Source organism: Piliocolobus tephrosceles, chromosome 8 (assembly GCF_002776525.5).
Source record: "Piliocolobus tephrosceles isolate RC106 chromosome 8, ASM277652v3, whole genome shotgun sequence".
Classification (NCBI taxonomy): domain Eukaryota; kingdom Metazoa; phylum Chordata; class Mammalia; order Primates; family Cercopithecidae; genus Piliocolobus; species Piliocolobus tephrosceles.
Genome location: NC_045441.1, coordinates 118,000,431 through 118,018,216, shown reverse-complemented (window position 1 = coordinate 118,018,216; position 17,786 = coordinate 118,000,431). Strand labels below are relative to the sequence as shown.

Genomic DNA, 17,786 nt, shown 5'->3' with positions numbered 1-17,786 from the left:
TATGTGTGGAGGGGGAGGGGCTGTGCATGTGTGTGTGTGACAGTGGCAGTTCCGTTGATGGCAACTCTTCTGTTGCACTCCCCCCTGCTATGTGTGTGTGTGTGTGTCTGCGTATGTATGTGTGTATGTGGTTGTGGGTGTGGCTGTGTGTGTATGTGGGTATGTGTGTGGCTGTGGTTGTGGGTGTGGCTGTGTGTGTACCTGGGTATGTGTGTGGCTGTGGTTGTGGGTGTGGCTGTGTGTGTACCTGGGTATGTATATGTATGTGGGTATGTGTGTGTGTGGCTGTGGGTGTGGGTGTGGCTGTGTGTGTACCTGGGTATGTATATGTATGTGGGTATGTGTGTGTGTGGCTGTGGGTGTGGGTATGGCTGTGTGCCAGTATGCGTGGAGGGGGAAGGGGCTGTGTGTGAGTGACAGTGGCAGTTCTGTTGATGGCAGCTCTTCCGTTGGACTCCCCACTCTGCCAGGATGCCACTACCATGGCGTCACTGCTGCCTCTGGAGAGACCCTTCCTGACCCACTTGACCCTGCCTGTTCCCTCTGCACCTGCCAGGTGAGGCAGCCCCTTTGGGACTTTGGTAACTTTTCCTCCCTTGATCCTCTTCTCCGGCCAGGAGGAGGCTGTCTCCTCCACTCAGGTGGCAGGGGCTACACTCTGCCCTTGACATCTCATGGGACAGGACTGGGCTCAGGTCTCCCGGGCCATGGGAGGGTGTTGGGGCCCCTGCAGGCTCAGTAGGGGCTCCAGCCCTGGGGAAATGTGCAGCCCAGTTGAGGGCGTGATGGGCCTCTCTCCCCCAGGAAGGTTCCATGCGCTGCCAGAAGAAGCCATGTCCCCCAGCTCTCTGCCCCCACCCCTCTCCAGGCCCCTGCTTCTGCCCTGTTTGCCACAGTGAGCTGCCTTCCTCGTGCCTGGCCCCCACGCCCTTCCCCACCTCTGCCTTCCCCTTCCCTTCCTGCCAGGCCTAAGGTTGGGCTGAGCAGGGCAGGGTGGTTCAGGCCCTCCACCCAGGAGGTATGTTGCCCACAGGCTGCGTCTCTCAGGGCCGGGAGCACCAGGATGGGGAGGAGTTTGAGGGAGCAGCAGGCAGTTGTGAATGGTGTCGCTGTCAGGTATAGCAGGAGGTGGGAGGCATGGAGTGACGGCTGGACCATAGCACCACTGGGCCCCAGCCTAGGCAGCAAGTCAGTATTTCTGTATCTCCTACAGGCTGGCCAGGTCAGCTGTGTGCGGCTGCGGTGCCCACCCCTTCCCTGCCAGCTCCAGGTCACCGAGCCGGGGAGCTGCTGCCCTCGCTGCAGAGGTATGGCTACCCCCAGCCCTACCCCTTGCTTCAGCCCCTTGGCCCTATGTCCCTCTGTCCACCCCACCTCCCTCCCCTCAGCCAGCTCTTCTCCCACCTCCCTGCCCCCACAATTGGCGCTTGCATACACCCTTGCCACCTTCAGCTTCTCCTACCTCTCCCTGTCCTGGACTGCCCAGACCATCCCTCTTCCCGGTGCTGGTTAGAGTTCCCTCAAAGCTGCCTCTCTTGGTTTGGGTGCAGCAGCTCACACTTGCAATCCCAGCACTTTGGGAGGCCAAGGCGGGAGGATCACTTGAACCCAGGAGTTTGAGGCTGCAGTGAGCTGCATTTGCACCACTGCACTCCAGCTTGGGCAACAAAGAAGACTCTGTCTCAAAAATAAAATAAAAAGCTGCCCCTCTTTCTAACCACACCCCATTCATATTCATCATCATCATCATCACCACCATCATCATCATTATCATCATCATCATCATCATCATCATCATCATCATCATCATCATCACCAAGATACCTGACATTCAGTGAGCAGGTAGCATGTGCCAGGCCCTGAGCACTTTACATGTATTATCTCATTTAATCAGCACAACAATCTTACCAGATAAGTACTCTTATTCCTCCTATTTTACAAATGAGAAAGTGGAGGTACAGAGAGGTAGAGAAGGTGGTAGAGCCAAGATGGGCACTTGGGCCATCTGGCTCTGAACTTGAGCCTTTCTGAGCCTGCCCACTGCCCCCTCACCCTGCCCACTGCCCCCTCACCCCACACACTGCCCAGCCTGGTGTTGTTTCTACAGAACCACAGAACTGTCATAGCATTTCACTTGCTCTGTGAGGGAGGCAGGACAGAGGAAATCCCCATTTAACAGATGAGGAGACTGAGGCTCAGAAAGATTGAGTTACCTTGGGCACACAGTTAGCGACGGAGCCATTCATCTGGTCCACATGCATTCATGACACAGCTGCTACATGCCAGGTACTGTGGCCGGTGCGGGCTGCACTGGGCAGTGCCCGCTGCCTGGAGCTTGGTCTTCAGAGCAGGCAGGAACAGAACAGGATTAGAACCCAGGTTGTTCTGAACCCCACCCAGTGCCTTTCTCCTCCACAACAGACAGGAGTTCTGCCCCATCCTGCCTTCCTGCCATATCCCTGCAAACCCACTACTCCTGGCGCGACGTGCCTAGCTGACCACTGAGGGTGGGGGGCCAGGGGCAGACGTCCAGATCTCGACCTCCAAGCTCGTGCCTGCCCACCTTGCACCACAGGCTGCCTGGCTCATGGGGAAGAGCACCCTGAAGGCAGTAGCTGGGTGCCCCCCGACAGTGCCTGCTCCTCCTGCGTGTGTCACGAGGGTGTCGTCACCTGTGCACGCATCCAGTGCATCAGCTCTTGCGCCCAGCCCCACCAGGGGCCCCAGGACTGCTGTCCTCGATGCTCTGGTACTGGAAGCCCGGGACGGGAGGGGAAAGGCAAGGAGGGAGCCCTGGGCCCACACCTCCCTGCCTGTGCTGGGCTGGGTGGCAAAGACAGGTAGTTGGAGAAGTGGCCTCCGTCCTTGTGCACACCCCACTCCCGGGGGTCGGGGGCGGCTGGGGACAGAGGACTCCACCCTGGCCTCGCTGCCAACCTGAAGGCCCCCTGGTCCCGTTCTGCTCTCACCCCAAAGACTGTGAGCATGAGGGTCGGAAGTACGAGCCCGGGGAAAGCTTCCAGCCTGGGGCAGACCCCTGTGAAGTGTGCATCTGCCAGGTAGGTGAGGGCTCAGTGGAGGGGCTGGGGCACCTCGAGGGGTGGGGAGTGGGCAGCATGGGATGAGGCCCAGCCAAGCTGGTCACTTCATGGAGCGGGCACTCTGGGGGCCAGACGAGTGTATCCCTGTGGCCAGGAGACAAGGCAGGGCTGGAACCAACAGGGCCTGGAGGTCTGGGTTTAGACAAGGAGCCCAGGTTCCAAGTATGCAGGAGGCCATGGGTGGTCCCCCGGCTGCAGTGCAGGGTGAGTGTGTATGGCCAGAGAGCCACCTGGGACGTGGCTAGGGTTGTGGAGGTTCTATTTGCAAGGCCCTGGAAGGGCCTGGAGCAGGCAAATGACATCACAGGCCAGGGGACTAAGCCATGGGTCTGGGGAGGAGGATGGCATGAGCCTGCCGGAGGATCAAAGGTCACATGAGGGCTCAGGCCCAAGTGACTGAAAGGAGAAGGAGACATCATCTCGGAGAGTAGGGCATGGGGTGAGGAGCATGTCTAGAAGACTCTGAGTCTCTCTTCAGCCTGGAGTTCAGGGCCCAAGATGCGTCCCGGAAGAGGTTGCAGCAAGCAGAGGGAGGGGCCGGAAGTCCCGCCAAGGGCAGCTCTGGGTTTTTGTGGCCCGGGACCCACCACTGCTCACTCATTCTTGTAGCCACAGCCTAAGGGGCCTCCCAGCCTTCGCTGTCACCGGCGGCAGTGTCCCAGCCTGGTGGGCTGCCCCCCAAGCCAGCTCCTGCCCCCTGGGCCCCAGCACTGCTGTCCGACCTGTGCCCGTGAGTACACGGATGAGCCTAGTACTGGAAGCCTGGGGCAGGAGGGGAAATGCGAGGAGGGGCCCTGGGCCCACACCTCCTTGCCTCTGCTGGGCCGGGTGGCAGAGACAGGCAGTTGGGGAAGGGGAAGTGGCTTCCGTCCTTGTGCACACCCCACTCCCCGGGGTCAGGGGGAGGTAGATGAGATATGAGTTATGTATTATGCCACCCCTCCGCCAGCCCCAGATTTTTTCTGACTCCAGTGGACTGTTCTGGAACCCCATGCCAGGCGGGTGAGGGCTGCACCATCCCTAGGGGAGCTGGGGAAGCTGGCAGGGACCCTTTGCCTCTCTGCAGCTGAGTGCAGTTTGTGGAGCATCTGGCCAGCAGGTGGCGCTGCAAGGCGACAGTTGTGCTGAGACGTGAGGAAGAGACAGGCAGTGAGTGGGTGGCCCAGTCACAGGGGTGGGCGAGCATTTTTTTTTTTTTAGAGTAAAGATTTATTAAGATCGGGGGGAAAAGTAAATAAAGAAACAGTTTTATTTTTATTACAAATATTGAAAGATGACCAATTTCTGTCTCCTGGATTTAATACTGTGGTTTACCTGACACAGCCATTTTACATTTGTTGTGAAGGGAAATATTTTCTGTTTCTGGTCCTATACCAGCACTGAAATGATGCAGGTGAATGTTAGTTATCCTTACATACAAAAAACAGACCGGGGCCAGTACCCCACGTCTGTAATCCCAGCACTTTGGGAGGCCGAGGCGGGAGGATCACAAGGTGAAGCGATCGAGACCAACCTGGCCAACATGGTGAAACCCTGTCTCTACTAAAGATACAAAAATTAGCCAGGCGTGGTGGCGCACGCCTGTAATCCCAGCAACTCGGGAGGCTGAGGCAGGAGAATAGCTTGAACCCGGGAGGCAGAGGTTGCAGTGAGCCGAGATTGCACCACTACACTCCAGCCTGGTGGCAGAGTGAGATTCTGTCTCAAAAAAGAAAAAACACACTCTTCTAAAATGACAATCCTCCTGTTTTCTCCAGTTTGGTTTTTTGATGTGGGTTTTGGTTTTTTTGAGACAGAGTTTCGCTTTGTCGCCCAGGCTGAAGTGCAGTGGCACAATCTCGGTTCACTGCAACCTCTGGATTCAAGGAATTCTCCTGCCTCAGCCTCCCGAGTAGCTGGGATTATAGGCATGCACCACCACGCCTGGCTACTTTTTTGTGTTTTTAGTAGAGATGGGGTTTTACCATGTTGTCCAGGCTGGTCTCGAACTCCTAAGCTCAGGTGATCCTCCTGCCTCGGCCTCCCAAAGTGCTGGATTACAGGTGTGAGCCATTGCGCTGGTCTCAAACTCCTGAGCTCAGGTGATCCTCCTGCCTCGGCCTCCCAAAGTGCTGGATTACAGGTGTGAGCCATTGCGCTGGTCTCAAACTCCTGAGCGCAGGTGATCCTCCTGCCTCGGCCTCCCAAAGTGCTGGATTACAGGTGTGAGCCATCGCACTGGTCTCGAACTCCTGAGCTCAGGTGATCCTCCTGCCTCGGCCTCCCAAAGTGCTGGATTACAGGTGTGAGCCACCGCGCTGGCTTTTCTGGTTTTTTATTTTTTTTTTATTTATTTTTTTATAGTGGTAAGACACTAAAATGTATGATGCTAACCATTTTTAAGTGTACAATTTGTGGTATTAAATATGTTTGTAATGCTGTGCCGTCATCCCTGCCATCCAGCAGGGAGGTCAACACTTGCTAGGGGGTTCTTCAGAGGAAGGGAAGAAGACCAACATTTATTAAGCACCTACTGCATGCCACACACTGTACCTGGTGCTCTTAATAAAGTCTCTTGCTTTGTTTTCACAGTTACCCAGTGAGGGAAGTTTTAATCTCTTTTTACAGATTAAGAAACTGAGGCTCAGAGAGATGGATTAATCTAACCTAATGAGCACAGGCACTGAATGCTGGCATCAGGATTCGAACTCAGGATGCCTGGTTGTGTGCTTCCCTGCGCTGTTGTAGCCACACTGAGAGTGGGAGGGGTGTAGCCATTACAGAGAGTGGGAGGGAGAGCGGCCGCAGGCTGGCCATTCTTAGTGACCTCAGGCTAAGGAAGCCATACTTGGTCTGTTTCCAGTCACTTTGCACCCCTACCCGGCCCCACATAATAACCTAGCAAAGTTTCTTTGAAAACGTGTGAACGTGACTGAATTAAAGAGAAAAGAACTTGTCCTCCCTGGAGTCAAGGTGCTGGGATGTGGGTATGCCCAGGAGTTCAAGTTAGAAATCTGGGGACACGGTGCATGGGGACAGCTGGGATTTCCAGCCCTGTGCCCCTTTTTCTGTCCCCTACTCTGGGTTCTTGTCTTCACAGAAGCTTTGAGTAACTGTTCAGAGGGCCTGCTGGGATCTGAGCTAGCCCCCCCAGACCCCTGCTACACGTGCCAGTGCCAGGTGAGCCCTCCTGCCTTGGGGACTCACAGAGCCCCTCTTCTTCCTTCTCTGTGGGCTGTGGCTGCCACTCCTCTCCCGCAGCAGCTCTGGCGCTCTCCACTCACCCTGACATTTGCCCACTTGTCCTGACTGTCACATCATGACTACGCCTTACTCCTCCACCAGCTCCCTGAGATCCGCCATTCTCTACCTCTTGTGTTCACATGGGCAGGACCTGACATGGCTCTGCATCCACCAGACCTGTCCTGAGCTCAGCTGTCCCCTCTCAGAGCGCCACACTCCCCCTGGGAGCTGCTGCCCCGTGTGCCAGGGTAAGTGCCCAGCCTTGGCCTCCACCCTCAGAGAGGAGCCCAGGGGGAAGACAGGAAGGGGAGACATTCATGGGCCAAGTGGGCAGCCCAGGGTTTGTACTCGGTTTTTAGAAAAGAATACAGGGTTCGTTCTTTTCTAGAAATGGAAGGGGGCTGTTCTTGAGGTGGAGAAGAGACCCATGAGGCAGGGGGAAGCTAGGATGAAGCCTAGATTCTCAAGGTCTGGCCTGATGCCTCTCAGGGGGCTTGGGATCTCCAGGCCCATGAAGAGGGCATTGCACTGCTGAGCGGGCAGCCGGCCCAGAGTGGGGTTCCAGCCTCTGGCCCTTGGGGCTCCTAGGACCCTAGAGACATCCCGAGCACTGATGCGAGGCCTGATGTCTAATAGGCCCTGTGGATATTGATTGAAGAAATCAACACCATCAGGGTGGTAGGGAAATTGAGTGGGTGCTTTCCTGCCATGAAATGCGGGGTAAGCTCTGAGGAGGGAGGATACAGCTGGAGGGACAGTGCCTGCCCAACCCATGTCTTCCTCCTCAGAATGTGTGGTGGAGGCCGAGGGCCGGAGAGTGGCAGATGGAGAGAGCTGGAGGGACCCCAGCAATGCATGTATCACCTGCACCTGTCGTGTGAGCTGGGGTGGGTCTGGGAGGGTAGAGGGTCTCACAGATGGATAAAGGGAGAAGTGTCCAACACTCCATCAGCAAATATGGGGTCTTTAAGGGGCAAGGGCATCCCTGCACCAGGGCACAGAGCCGAAGGTTGGACTTCATTCTCCACTTGAACTGTGAAGAGTGTATTGTGGGAGGGGCAGGGAGAAGTCCATGCCCAGATGCCCCCAGAAGCATGAGACCAGGGACTCCGGCCCTGCAGAAAACCCCAGAACAATAATGTCTATCCTCAGCGGGGCCGTGTGGAGTGCCACCTCGAGGAGTGCCAGGCCCTCTCCTGCCCCCATGGCTGGGCAAAGGTGCCCCAGGCCAACAGCTGCTGTGAGCGATGCCAAGGTGTGCAGCCAGGATGATGGGGGAGGGAGTAAGTCAGACCTTCTGGGCATGCGGGAGGGGCAGCTGACCTCCCAGCTCCTATCCCTTCAGCTCCCACCCAGTCCTGCGTGCACCAGGGCCGTGAGGTGGCCTCTGGAGAGCACTGGACTGTGGACGCCTGCACCAGCTGCTCCTGCATGGCGGGCACCGTGCGTTGCCAGAGCCGGCGCTGCTCACCGCTCTCGTGTGGCCCCGTGAGTACCACAATCTAAGGTGGTGGGGAGGGTCAGGGTGGGGGCACATGGTACCGCCATCCTGGTGTGATCAGGCATCAGAGAGGGAGGCTGGGCTTCTGCAGCCAGCTGGGAGCTGGGGACAGTGCTGTTCCCAGTGCGACCACAAAGTGGTGCCCTGACCTTGCTTGCAGGGAGCCTGGGCACTGGAGTCCTGGAGATCCCTGGAGACTCCTGGGAGATACTTGGTTTTCTGGGAGGGTCTGCGAGAGGCATGGCGGGGAGGGTGGTGTGTCTGACAGTGTCTGGGGCTGAATGCAGGACAAGGCCCCTGCCCTGAGTCCCGGCAGCTGCTGCCCCCGCTGCCTGCCCCGGCCAGCTTCCTGCATGGCCTTCGGAGACCCCCATTACCGCACCTTCGACGGCCGCCTGCTGCACTTCCAGGGCAGTTGCAGCTATGTGCTGGCCAAGGACTGCCACAGCGGGGACTTCAGGTGTGCATCCCCCGTCTCTCTTCTCCCCAACCCCTACACCCAGCCCTGCTGACTATTGGCACCGGGGACTTTCCCGCCCGCAGTGTGCACGTGACCAATGATGACCGGGGCCGGAGCGGCGTGGCCTGGACCCAGGAGGTGGCAGTGCTGCTGGGAGACGTGGCCGTGCGGCTGCTGCAGGGCGGAGCAGTCACTGTGAGCAAAGCCGATGAGCAGAGGAAGGTGGATCCCATGCTGTCCACCCATGCGCCTCGACATCGCCCCTCCTCCCACCTCCTTTATCCTCCAGGTGGATGGGCGCCCAGTGGCCTTGCCCTTCCTGCAGGAGCCGCTGCTGTATGTGGAGCTGCGAGGACACACTGTGATCCTGCATACCCAGCCCGGGCTCCAGGTGCGGCTCCAGGGCGAGTCTGGGTGGGCTGCCTGCGGGGAGCTTCAGTCCTGGTTAGGCCTCTGTATCTATAGGGGGGTGGGGATGCCAGCTACCTCCTGGCCAAAAGAGGCCAGGAGTGGGGTGCAGGGCTGTGAGGGGAGGTGGATCAGGGTCAGAGATCTCCCCGGACAGTCAGAGGAGTTCTGAGTTCTGAGTCTGATTTCTAATCTTGACTCAGCCTCTTAAGTCACCAACAGCCTCCTCTGGGCCTCAGATTTCTCATCTGTGAAGTGGGCAATGGGAAGGGTCAGTGGCAGTAGGGAGGATGTCAGCTAAAGTCTCCTGGGGGGTGTCTCAGGTTCCTTCCAACTCTCATGTGGAAGGAGTAATTTGCCATCTGCCCCCGGCAAGAAACACAACTTGTAAATTCATAGAATAAGGGTATACACTTCTAATCTGAACCCTAATTGTGCTTTGTCCTCTGCATGGCCGGAATGCCCATGAGAAAGTGAATCCCTGGAAGGGGGTTGCATTTCACGTGGGGCCCAGTTGAGGGACGGTGGCAGGAGAAGGTGTCCTCATGCAGGAGCTGTGGGCAGCTCCTCCTGTCATCTGTCTTTGCCCAGGGCTGGCACCGAATGTATCCACTTGGCCTTGCCTAGGGCTGTGTTTCTTCCAAGGGGAGCCTCCACCTGTCCATTCTCCTCCCCTGCAGCATTGGCCGCGCTGAACACAGTGCCTGGGGCCATAATGGACCCTGGGCTTCTTCAGGCCCCTGTCCTTACCTGCTCCCCAGTCCCAGACCTCTCCACACAGGTGCTGTGGGACGGGCAGTCCCAGGTGGAGGTGAGCGTGCCTGGCTCCTACCAGGGCCGGACTTGTGGGCTCTGTGGGAACTTCAACGGCTTTGCCCAGGATGATCTGCAGGGCCCTGAGGGGCTGCTCCTGCCCACGGAGGCTGCGTTTGGGAATAGCTGGCAGGTGACTGGCACAGGAACCGGGGATGGGCGTTAGGGAAGATGCAGCTGAGCATGAGTCTCAGAGCAACCCTCTGGCATGGAAAGCAGGGAAAGGGGGTGGAGTCACACAAGATAGGCTTTTGGGCTTTCAGGGAGGTGTGCAGGCTTCTTGACTGTCTTGGTACTGGAGAGATAGGGTGGCTTGTTAAAAGAGGCCTCGTTGGCCAGGCACAGTGGCTCATGCCTGTAATCCCAGCACTGGGGGAGGCTGAGGTGGGTGGATCACCTGAGGTTGGGAGTTTGAGACCAGCCTGACCAACGCGGAGAAACCCTATCTGTACTAAAAATACAAAATTAAGTGGGCCTGGTGGTGCATATGCCTGTAATCCCAGCTACTCAGGAGGCTGAGGCAGGAGAATCGCTTGAACCCAGGAGGCGGAGGTTGCAGTGAGCCGAGATCGCACCACTGTACTCCAGCCTGGGCAAGAAGAGCAAAACTCTGTCTCAAAAAAAAAAAAAAAAAAAAAGAGGTCTCGTCACCTGAACCCCCAAGCCTTGCTTTGCCACTCACTGGCTGTGTGACCTTGGACAAGTGCTGACCTACTCTGGCCTTGGTCTGTCCATCTGTAAAATGGGGACAAAAAGAAGGTAGACAGTACTTCCTTTGCGTTCTTTTAGGGAGGTTTTGGGACTAAAGCAAGTGACTGGGAAGCGCTTTGAAGAGCATGGCATGCAGAGGCCAGCTGCCAGTGGTGCTGTCACATCAGGGCTGCTCTCCCCACCCAGGTCTCAGAGGGGCTGGGGCCTGGCCGGCCCTGTTCTGCAGGCCGAGAGATGGATCCGTGCCGGACAGCAGGTTACCGTGCCAGGCGTGAGGCCAATGCCCGGTGTGGGGTGCTGAAGTCCTCCCCATTCAGTCGCTGCCATGCTGTGGTGCCACCGGAGCCCTTTTTTGCTGCCTGTGTGTATGACCTGTGTGCCTGTGGCCCTGGCTCCTCCGCCGATGCCTGCCTCTGTGACGCCCTGGAAGCCTACGCCAGTCACTGTCGCCAGGCAGGAGTGACACCTACCTGGCGAGGCCCCACGCTGTGCGGTGAGGGGGTGATGCCTGCTGCAGGCTGGGGGAGGGTCAGCACAGAGAAGAAGGGCAGCCTGGAGGGCTCAGGGTGGGTCCAGGGTGGGTGTGACGAGTCTCACAGTGGTATGCACAGCTACTGGGGCAGTTTCAGGTGCCTCGGTAACCCTGCCTCCCACTCCCCCCACCCCCCGCAGTGGTAGGCTGCCCCCTGGAGCACGGCTTCGTGTTTGATGAGTGCGGCCCGCCCTGTCCCCGCACCTGCTTCAATCAGCATATCCCCCTGGGGGAGCTGGCAGCTCACTGCGTGAGGCCCTGCATGCCCGGCTGCCAGTGCCCTGCAGGCCTGGTGGAGCACGAGGCCCACTGCATCCCACCCGAGGCCTGTCCCCAAGTCCTGCTCACTGGAGACCAGCCACTCGGTGCTCGGCCCAGCCTCAGCCGGGAGCCCCAGGAGACACCCTGAGCGAGGACAGTGCCTGACCAGGGTTCATCAGGCCAGGAGCCTCCCCTTGGCAAGCAGCTCCCACCTTGGTCAGGGCTGTGGAGAGAATGCCCTGCCTGGACAGTGGAGCCTGGGCCCCTGCCCTGCAAAGACCCCTGCCGTGTTGAGTCACAAGCAGTAAACTCTAGGCCTGCCCGAAGGCTTCCTTGTGTGTGTGTGTGTGTGTGTATTTCCTCCTGGTGCTGGGACAGAGGCTGGGCTGCCAGGAACATGGGGTCTAGTGATCAATGGCCCCAGAAGCATAGCACCATGCACCCTCCTTGCACCTGCATGCCTGGGCTGCCCCACCCAGCCACTCCCTGGTGCTGTCTAGGAAACACTGCAGTGGTAGAAGGAGGACCCTGGTGCCCTGGTCTTAACCCTGTGCTCATTCTTTGTAGCAGGCATGATGCATGGCCCCATGTGGTACCTTCTGTGGATCCATGTGGGATCCTGCAGGGGCTGAGGAACCATGAAGAAGGGGCTGCATCAGAGAATGGCCTCCCCCTTCCTTGTGGCTGGGGGATACTGAGTGTGCAGGCACCTTCTGGGCCACTCCGAGAGCTAGTGACACAGGGACCCAATGCCTGGGGTGAGAAACAGGAGAAGCAACAGACCACAATGCAATATGGACACGTGCCTGCGTGTGCACACAGAAACACACACAGAAAAATACATCCCTCAGAAGCCCAGATAAACACATGCAATGCATACCTGCCTGCCTTCACAACCACACCCACCCTGGGCAGATGTGTGGGCAGTAGACACTGGCAGCGTGTGAAGACGTCACTGTAGGGAGGGAACGTGGGTTTTGAGATAGAAAAAGTCCAGAATTCAAGTTTTCTTTGCCGCCTACTCTGTGACCTTGGTGTTTTAGGGACCTTGGTCTTGAGGTCAGGGGACTCCATCCTCATTGCTCCCTGATATTCCAACAGGGAGTGAAGGGCTTTGTGCTCAGGCAGGGACGCAGGAGAGTGCCGGGTTGGATTAGAGGCCACTCAGCCTGCTTGCCCTTTCATTGAGGCTGTTCTCTCTTCCGGCCCAGAGGAGGGTCTGCTCCGTTCTCTCATAGAATGGGGACAAAGTAGCCAGCAGGCAAATCTGCTCACAACAGGGCAGGCTGTAAAGATGGCAGAGCTCCTGCACTCAGCCCCTCTCCTGATTGAACTGTCTATTCATCTGTGAGATGAGGATGATAATAACAAGCGTCAGGGAATGAACAGTGACCCATGGACAGCACTTACTAGGTGGACAGCATGGACAAGCATGTGGGCAGTGCTTGCCGGGGCAGGGCCTCTTACCACTCGCCTCTTGCTGATGGATGGCCTGGGCTCCCAGGACCATGTCTTCCCAGAGGGTATCACATCCATCCATCTCCAGATGAAAACAATGATGCTGCATGTTAAGACAAGCTATTCTTTTTTCTTTTTTTTTCTAAAGAGACAGGGTCTTGCTCTGTCACTCAGGCTGGAATACAGTGGCACAATCACAGCTCACTGCAGCCTTGACGTCCCAGGCTCAATCAATCCTCCCATCTCAGCCTCCCAAGTAGCTGTAACTACAGGCGCGTGCTACCACGCCTGGCTAACTTTTTTTTTTTTTTTTGAGATGGGGTCTTGCTGTGTCATCCAGGCTGGTCTCAAATTCCTGGGCTCAAGCCATCCTCCCACTTCATCTTCCTAAAGTGGTGGAACTGCAGATGTGAACCACCGCACTTGGCCTAGGAGAAGTTGCTTTCTGAGTCAGTCTTCTTACCTATAAATTGGGGATAATAATAGAGCTTACTTCATAGAGTTGCTGCAAGAAAGTATTATATGTATGAAGCGTCTTCATCCTGGCACAAGCTAAACTTTGGTAGCAGCTGCTGTTGCTACCCATATTGGGCATATTGTGCACCCAAATAATATAGCTGTGAGGTTGATGTTCAGATGTATGCGTGTACAGTATATGTCAAACAAATGCTCGCTGGGGGCTGTAAACAAGCATATGCGTACACCTCCCTCTCTCAGGGCCGCACTGCTCACCACGCTGCCACCCCTAGGGCCACAAAAGCCGTCTCTGAGGCAGGCCAGAGTCTTTGAAGCTTGGCTGCGGTCCAGCCAGAGCTCAGATGTCAAGCCCTGCATTACTGAGATCAGAGCCTTTGTCCCTCCTTGCTCCTGGCTCTTGGTTGCCTGTTCTCCGTTTCCCTACAGGCTTTGCATGGCGCAGGCAGCCACTCCGGGGGGCTCAGGGCTCCCCTGTAGCCCCAGGCAGGCCTTGGCTTTGTACCAGTATCTCTTCCGGTGCCCCGCAGGCCCAGGCCAGCTCCAGGCTGCGCTTTGGCAGGTGAGGGAGGGGCACTGCCTCAGAAGGAAGGAGACAGCCGGGGGCCTGACGTCACCTTGCCCCTCCAGGTGCAAGAGGGCTGCGGGTGTCCCCCGGGGCTGGAGCTGCCCCTTGTGCTGCTGCAGATGGAGCGGAGCCGGCAGGCCCAGGAGCAGGTAGGGGCTGGCCAGGGGTGTGGCTGAGGCCAGGGTGGGTGCCCCCTCGTGCCTTGGCACCCCATCTTCCTGCAGCTCCTGTGGGACTTGGAGCTGCTGACTGGTGTGGAGCTGGGCCTCTTCTGGCCACCCCAGGCCCAGTTTTTTGGTCCGAGGGGCCAGGCCCAGCATGCATGGAGCCAGCACTGTCAGCCAGGTGGTAGCACGGGTGGGGACCCCAAGCAGCTGGTGAGGGGGCACGGCGGGGATAGAGGTTCTGGGGACACTGGGACCCTGCTGTGGTGAGGGCAAGCAGAAAGGGCACGGTTTTGGAGACAGGGCTGGGTTTGAATCTCCATGCTGACCCCCCTGTGGGCTCTGAGTCTACCTTTCCTCAGCTAGAAAATGCCCACAAAGCTGGGCACGGTGGCTCACGTCTGTAATCCCAGCACTTTGGGAGGCTGAGGCGGGCGGATCACCTGAGGTTGGGAGTTCGAGACCAGCCTGACCAACATGGAGAAACCCCGTCTTTACTGAAAATACAAAAATTAGCCGGGCATGATGGCAAATGCCTGCACCTGTAATCCCAGCTACTTGGGAGGCTGAGGCAGGCGAATCGCTTGAACCTGGGAGGTGAAGGTTGCAGTGAGCTGAGATTGCACCACTGCACTCCCATCTGGGCAACAAGAGCCAAACTCCGTTTACCCCCAACTCCCCCGCAGAAAGAAAGAAAGAAGGAAGGAAGGAAGGAAGGAAGGAAGGAAGGAAGGAAGGAAGGAGGGAGGGAGGGAAAGAGGGAGGGAGGGAGGGAGGGAAAGAAAGGAGAAAGAAAGAGAGAGGGACAGAGAAAGAAAGAAAGAAAAAGAAAGAAAAAAAGAAAGAAAGAAAGAAAGAAGGAAAGAAAGAAGGAAAGAAAGAAGAAAGAAAGAAAGAAAGAAGAAAGAAAGAAAGAAAGAAGGAAAGAAAGGTTCACACAAGGTTTATTGAAAGAGTGCTAAGTTAATTGAATATTCAAACATCAATGCTGTTTATCACATTAATGTCATAAAAAGGCCATTCAGTAGATTGAGAAATAGTATTTGATAATGGTTAGTATTTATTCATGATACAAAATGGGAATAGATGGGAACTTTGTAAATCTTGGCAACTGTCCTATAAAATCCAAAACTATTCTAAAGTAAAAAGGTTATTAAAAAACAGTGGTGGGAAAATTGACAAAAATCAAGTAAGATTCGTAGTAAAAACTTACGGAGTCAATGCTAATATTCTGTTTTTGATAATTGTACTATGGTTCTAAAAGACTAAAATTAAAAGTGAGGATAAGTATAAGTGGGAACTCTGCTACTTACATAACTTTTCTGTAGAATTATTTCAAAATAATATGTTTTCTAAAAAAAGGATAAGACAAATTTCATGAATAAATGAACAAATCTATGTATTATACAACAGAAGTAAATGTATAATTTTTTTAATGTCTTCTGAATGACGTTTAAAATCTATCACTTATAAATGCCACAGAGTCAGCCCTTCCCAACACCTGCAGTACCTTCTAGAAGTCTTTTCCATCTCCATTCTTTCAGAGTTGTCAAATACATAACATTTTTAAATGTAATTTTAAAACCATGATTAAAAACAATTCATGTAGTTATAAGAAACCAAAATATTCAGGATCCGAAATCATAACATAAAACACAGTAAGTGTGAGAAAAGGCAGTTCCACTGAAAATTAAAACTTGAGTGAAGGACTGGTATTTATACTTCAGTGCTAAAATCTGGGGAAAAAACTCCACAATTAATATGATTTCTTACAATCTTGAATGTGCATAAAGGCAACAATAAATAAAGAAATAACAAAGAAATAAACAAGGAAATAACAGACATTTTTCCTAACGTTAGTAGCAACAAAATTTTAATAAGCAAACAGGCTATGCCATTTCTAAATAGCTTTTAGTCAATCAGAATGTTTCTATTAATAAACATTACTATCATCCATTTCTGTGGTAGTATAATTGGTATAACCTGTATTGAAAGCAACAGGGGATTATCATATCACTGGCCTTTTACTTTATAATTATAGTTTTAGCAATCCATTACGATGAAATATTTTAATCACTGAAAAAGTCTTGCTACAAAAACAATGGTCATTGCATTAAACATTATCAGAGAAAACTTCTTATCCAATAAGAGAGAATTAGAGTCTTCATCTGAGATCAATAACGCTAACCAAATAGAATTGCTGTCTTAGAACAATAACTGATACCTCAAGATTGATCAACATATTTTTATTAACAGTGTCACATACTGATTGGTTATATATTTTTAATGTTTTAGACATAATTGTTTTGTTTCATATAATTGTTTTATTATTGTTTCTCTTCGTGATTTTTTTTATGATACAGAATTTAATCTGCATCAAGTCACATCATGAATCGCTTCCCTTACTTATAGTGTTCTATATGTTTATGTAGTTTAACAGAGTTTCAAGGTAACTAACACTTTGTCATACTGGCACAATTATTGTCCCCAGTTTACAGTTGGGGCTATCAAGGATAAAGAAATATGAAGACTCACATAGAATCTTACAAACAGTAAATATTTGAGAAATTTTTGGACCTGACAAATAATGTGTACTCGAAAATTTACAAATAGTAAACAGTCAGGAAAACTTAGTGATTAACTATTACTGGGATCATCATAGAAAGTTTCATAATATTTCCGATTTTTATACTTAAAAATGTACCATATAAATAATTTTTAGTAAATTAATAGCTCCAGTTTTGTTTTAACCAAAAACATATATCTTTCCATTTCATCATTTTTTAAGTCCTTCTTTAAAGTTCCATACTTTTCATTTTGTCAATCTTTCACATTCTTTCTTAGATATATTCATCAGTATTTTGTAGTTTATGTGGTAGTTTATGTTGTTATTATGAATGGATTTGATTTTTTCCATCACATTTCCTAGTTGACTATTGCTATTGCAAAGGAAAACTACTATATTTTTGTTGTATTACTTTTATTATGACACTAGCACTTTCTAAAGAAAAACAATCTCAATTTGAGTACACCAAAATGTTTATATATTCAAGAATATATTTTTCAGCACTTAAGATAACATCAAGCTATTTTATTTGTATGGAAATGTATAACACAAAATTACTTTGTAATGAAAATAAATGAAGTTACATTGCCTTTAAGGAGTAAAAAGTAATTTTAATTGGTGTTATGGTGTTAACTGTGTCCTTCCAAAATTCATGTGTTAAAACCCTAACCCCCAATTCCTCAGAATGTGACTGTATTGGCAAAGGAGTATTTAAAGAGGTGGTACGTCAGCTAAAATGAAGTAATTGGGGTTCCCTAATCCAATATGACTGTTGTCTTTATAAGAAGAGAAGATTAGGTCGCACACAAACACAGAAGGAAAAGTATGTGAAGACACTTGGAGAAGATTCCATTGATAAGCCAAGTAGAGGGCTCAGAAGAAACTAGCCCTACTGATACCTTGATCTTGGGCTTCAAGCCTCCAGAACTGTGAAAAAACAAATTTCTATTGCTTAAGCCACATTGTTCGGTACTTTATTAAGACAGCCCTAACAAACTACTATAATAGAAATAAACAAAACCTTTTTTTTAAAGGATATAATTATTTAATTGTATTACATCTTATGAGAGACTGCTTTAACCTTTCAACCTTTTAGGTGAAATGTAGTAAATACACAGAAAGGCACACATAATAAAAATGGATAGGTGAATGGATGCAGATCGTGTAGGACATATCCTTTGTCTATAAAGCAACTAAACTAGATATTAATAATAAAGCTTAATTTGAAATGTCACATACTTGGCAAATTATGAAATAAAGTACTAAATATCCTGGTTCAAAAATGAAATAAAAATTAGAAATTATTTTGATATGTAATGAAATACTATAGTATTCAAATTTATGAGATATAGCTAAAACTTTCCTTAGAGAGAAATTTGCATCTTAGAAGAATGTGTACAGCATATATTAAAAACATAGGCCAAAAGTCAATAAGCTAAACTTCCATTTCAAAAAATAGAAAAATTTCAGTAAAGTAACTTATGATTTTTAAATTTTTTTATTTCCATAGGTTTTTGGGGAATAGGTGGTATTTGGTTACATGAGTA

At 52.2% G+C, this 17,786-nt stretch overlaps 1 protein-coding gene across 1 annotated transcript in view; it reads left to right on the top strand.

The window, feature by feature from the left end:
- KCP (kielin cysteine rich BMP regulator) overlaps positions 1 to 11,335 on the top strand; it is a 34,631-nt gene extending 23,296 nt beyond the window's left edge. Inside the window, exons 23-40 of the mRNA XM_023223432.2 lie at positions 471 to 556; positions 805 to 895; positions 1,034 to 1,116; positions 1,214 to 1,307; positions 2,576 to 2,749; positions 2,977 to 3,059; positions 3,711 to 3,831; positions 6,181 to 6,260; positions 6,472 to 6,571; positions 7,112 to 7,200; positions 7,476 to 7,578; positions 7,669 to 7,811; positions 8,112 to 8,284; positions 8,368 to 8,479; positions 8,574 to 8,675; positions 9,474 to 9,638; positions 10,403 to 10,709; positions 10,889 to 11,335. Of these exons, the coding sequence (XP_023079200.2) occupies positions 471 to 556; positions 805 to 895; positions 1,034 to 1,116; positions 1,214 to 1,307; positions 2,576 to 2,749; positions 2,977 to 3,059; positions 3,711 to 3,831; positions 6,181 to 6,260; positions 6,472 to 6,571; positions 7,112 to 7,200; positions 7,476 to 7,578; positions 7,669 to 7,811; positions 8,112 to 8,284; positions 8,368 to 8,479; positions 8,574 to 8,675; positions 9,474 to 9,638; positions 10,403 to 10,709; positions 10,889 to 11,157 (2,375 nt within the window). The 3' untranslated portion in view covers positions 11,158 to 11,335. The remainder of the gene's footprint in view (positions 1 to 470; positions 557 to 804; positions 896 to 1,033; positions 1,117 to 1,213; positions 1,308 to 2,575; positions 2,750 to 2,976; positions 3,060 to 3,710; positions 3,832 to 6,180; positions 6,261 to 6,471; positions 6,572 to 7,111; positions 7,201 to 7,475; positions 7,579 to 7,668; positions 7,812 to 8,111; positions 8,285 to 8,367; positions 8,480 to 8,573; positions 8,676 to 9,473; positions 9,639 to 10,402; positions 10,710 to 10,888) is intronic.
- The last annotated feature ends 6,451 nt before the right edge of the window (positions 11,336 to 17,786 follow it).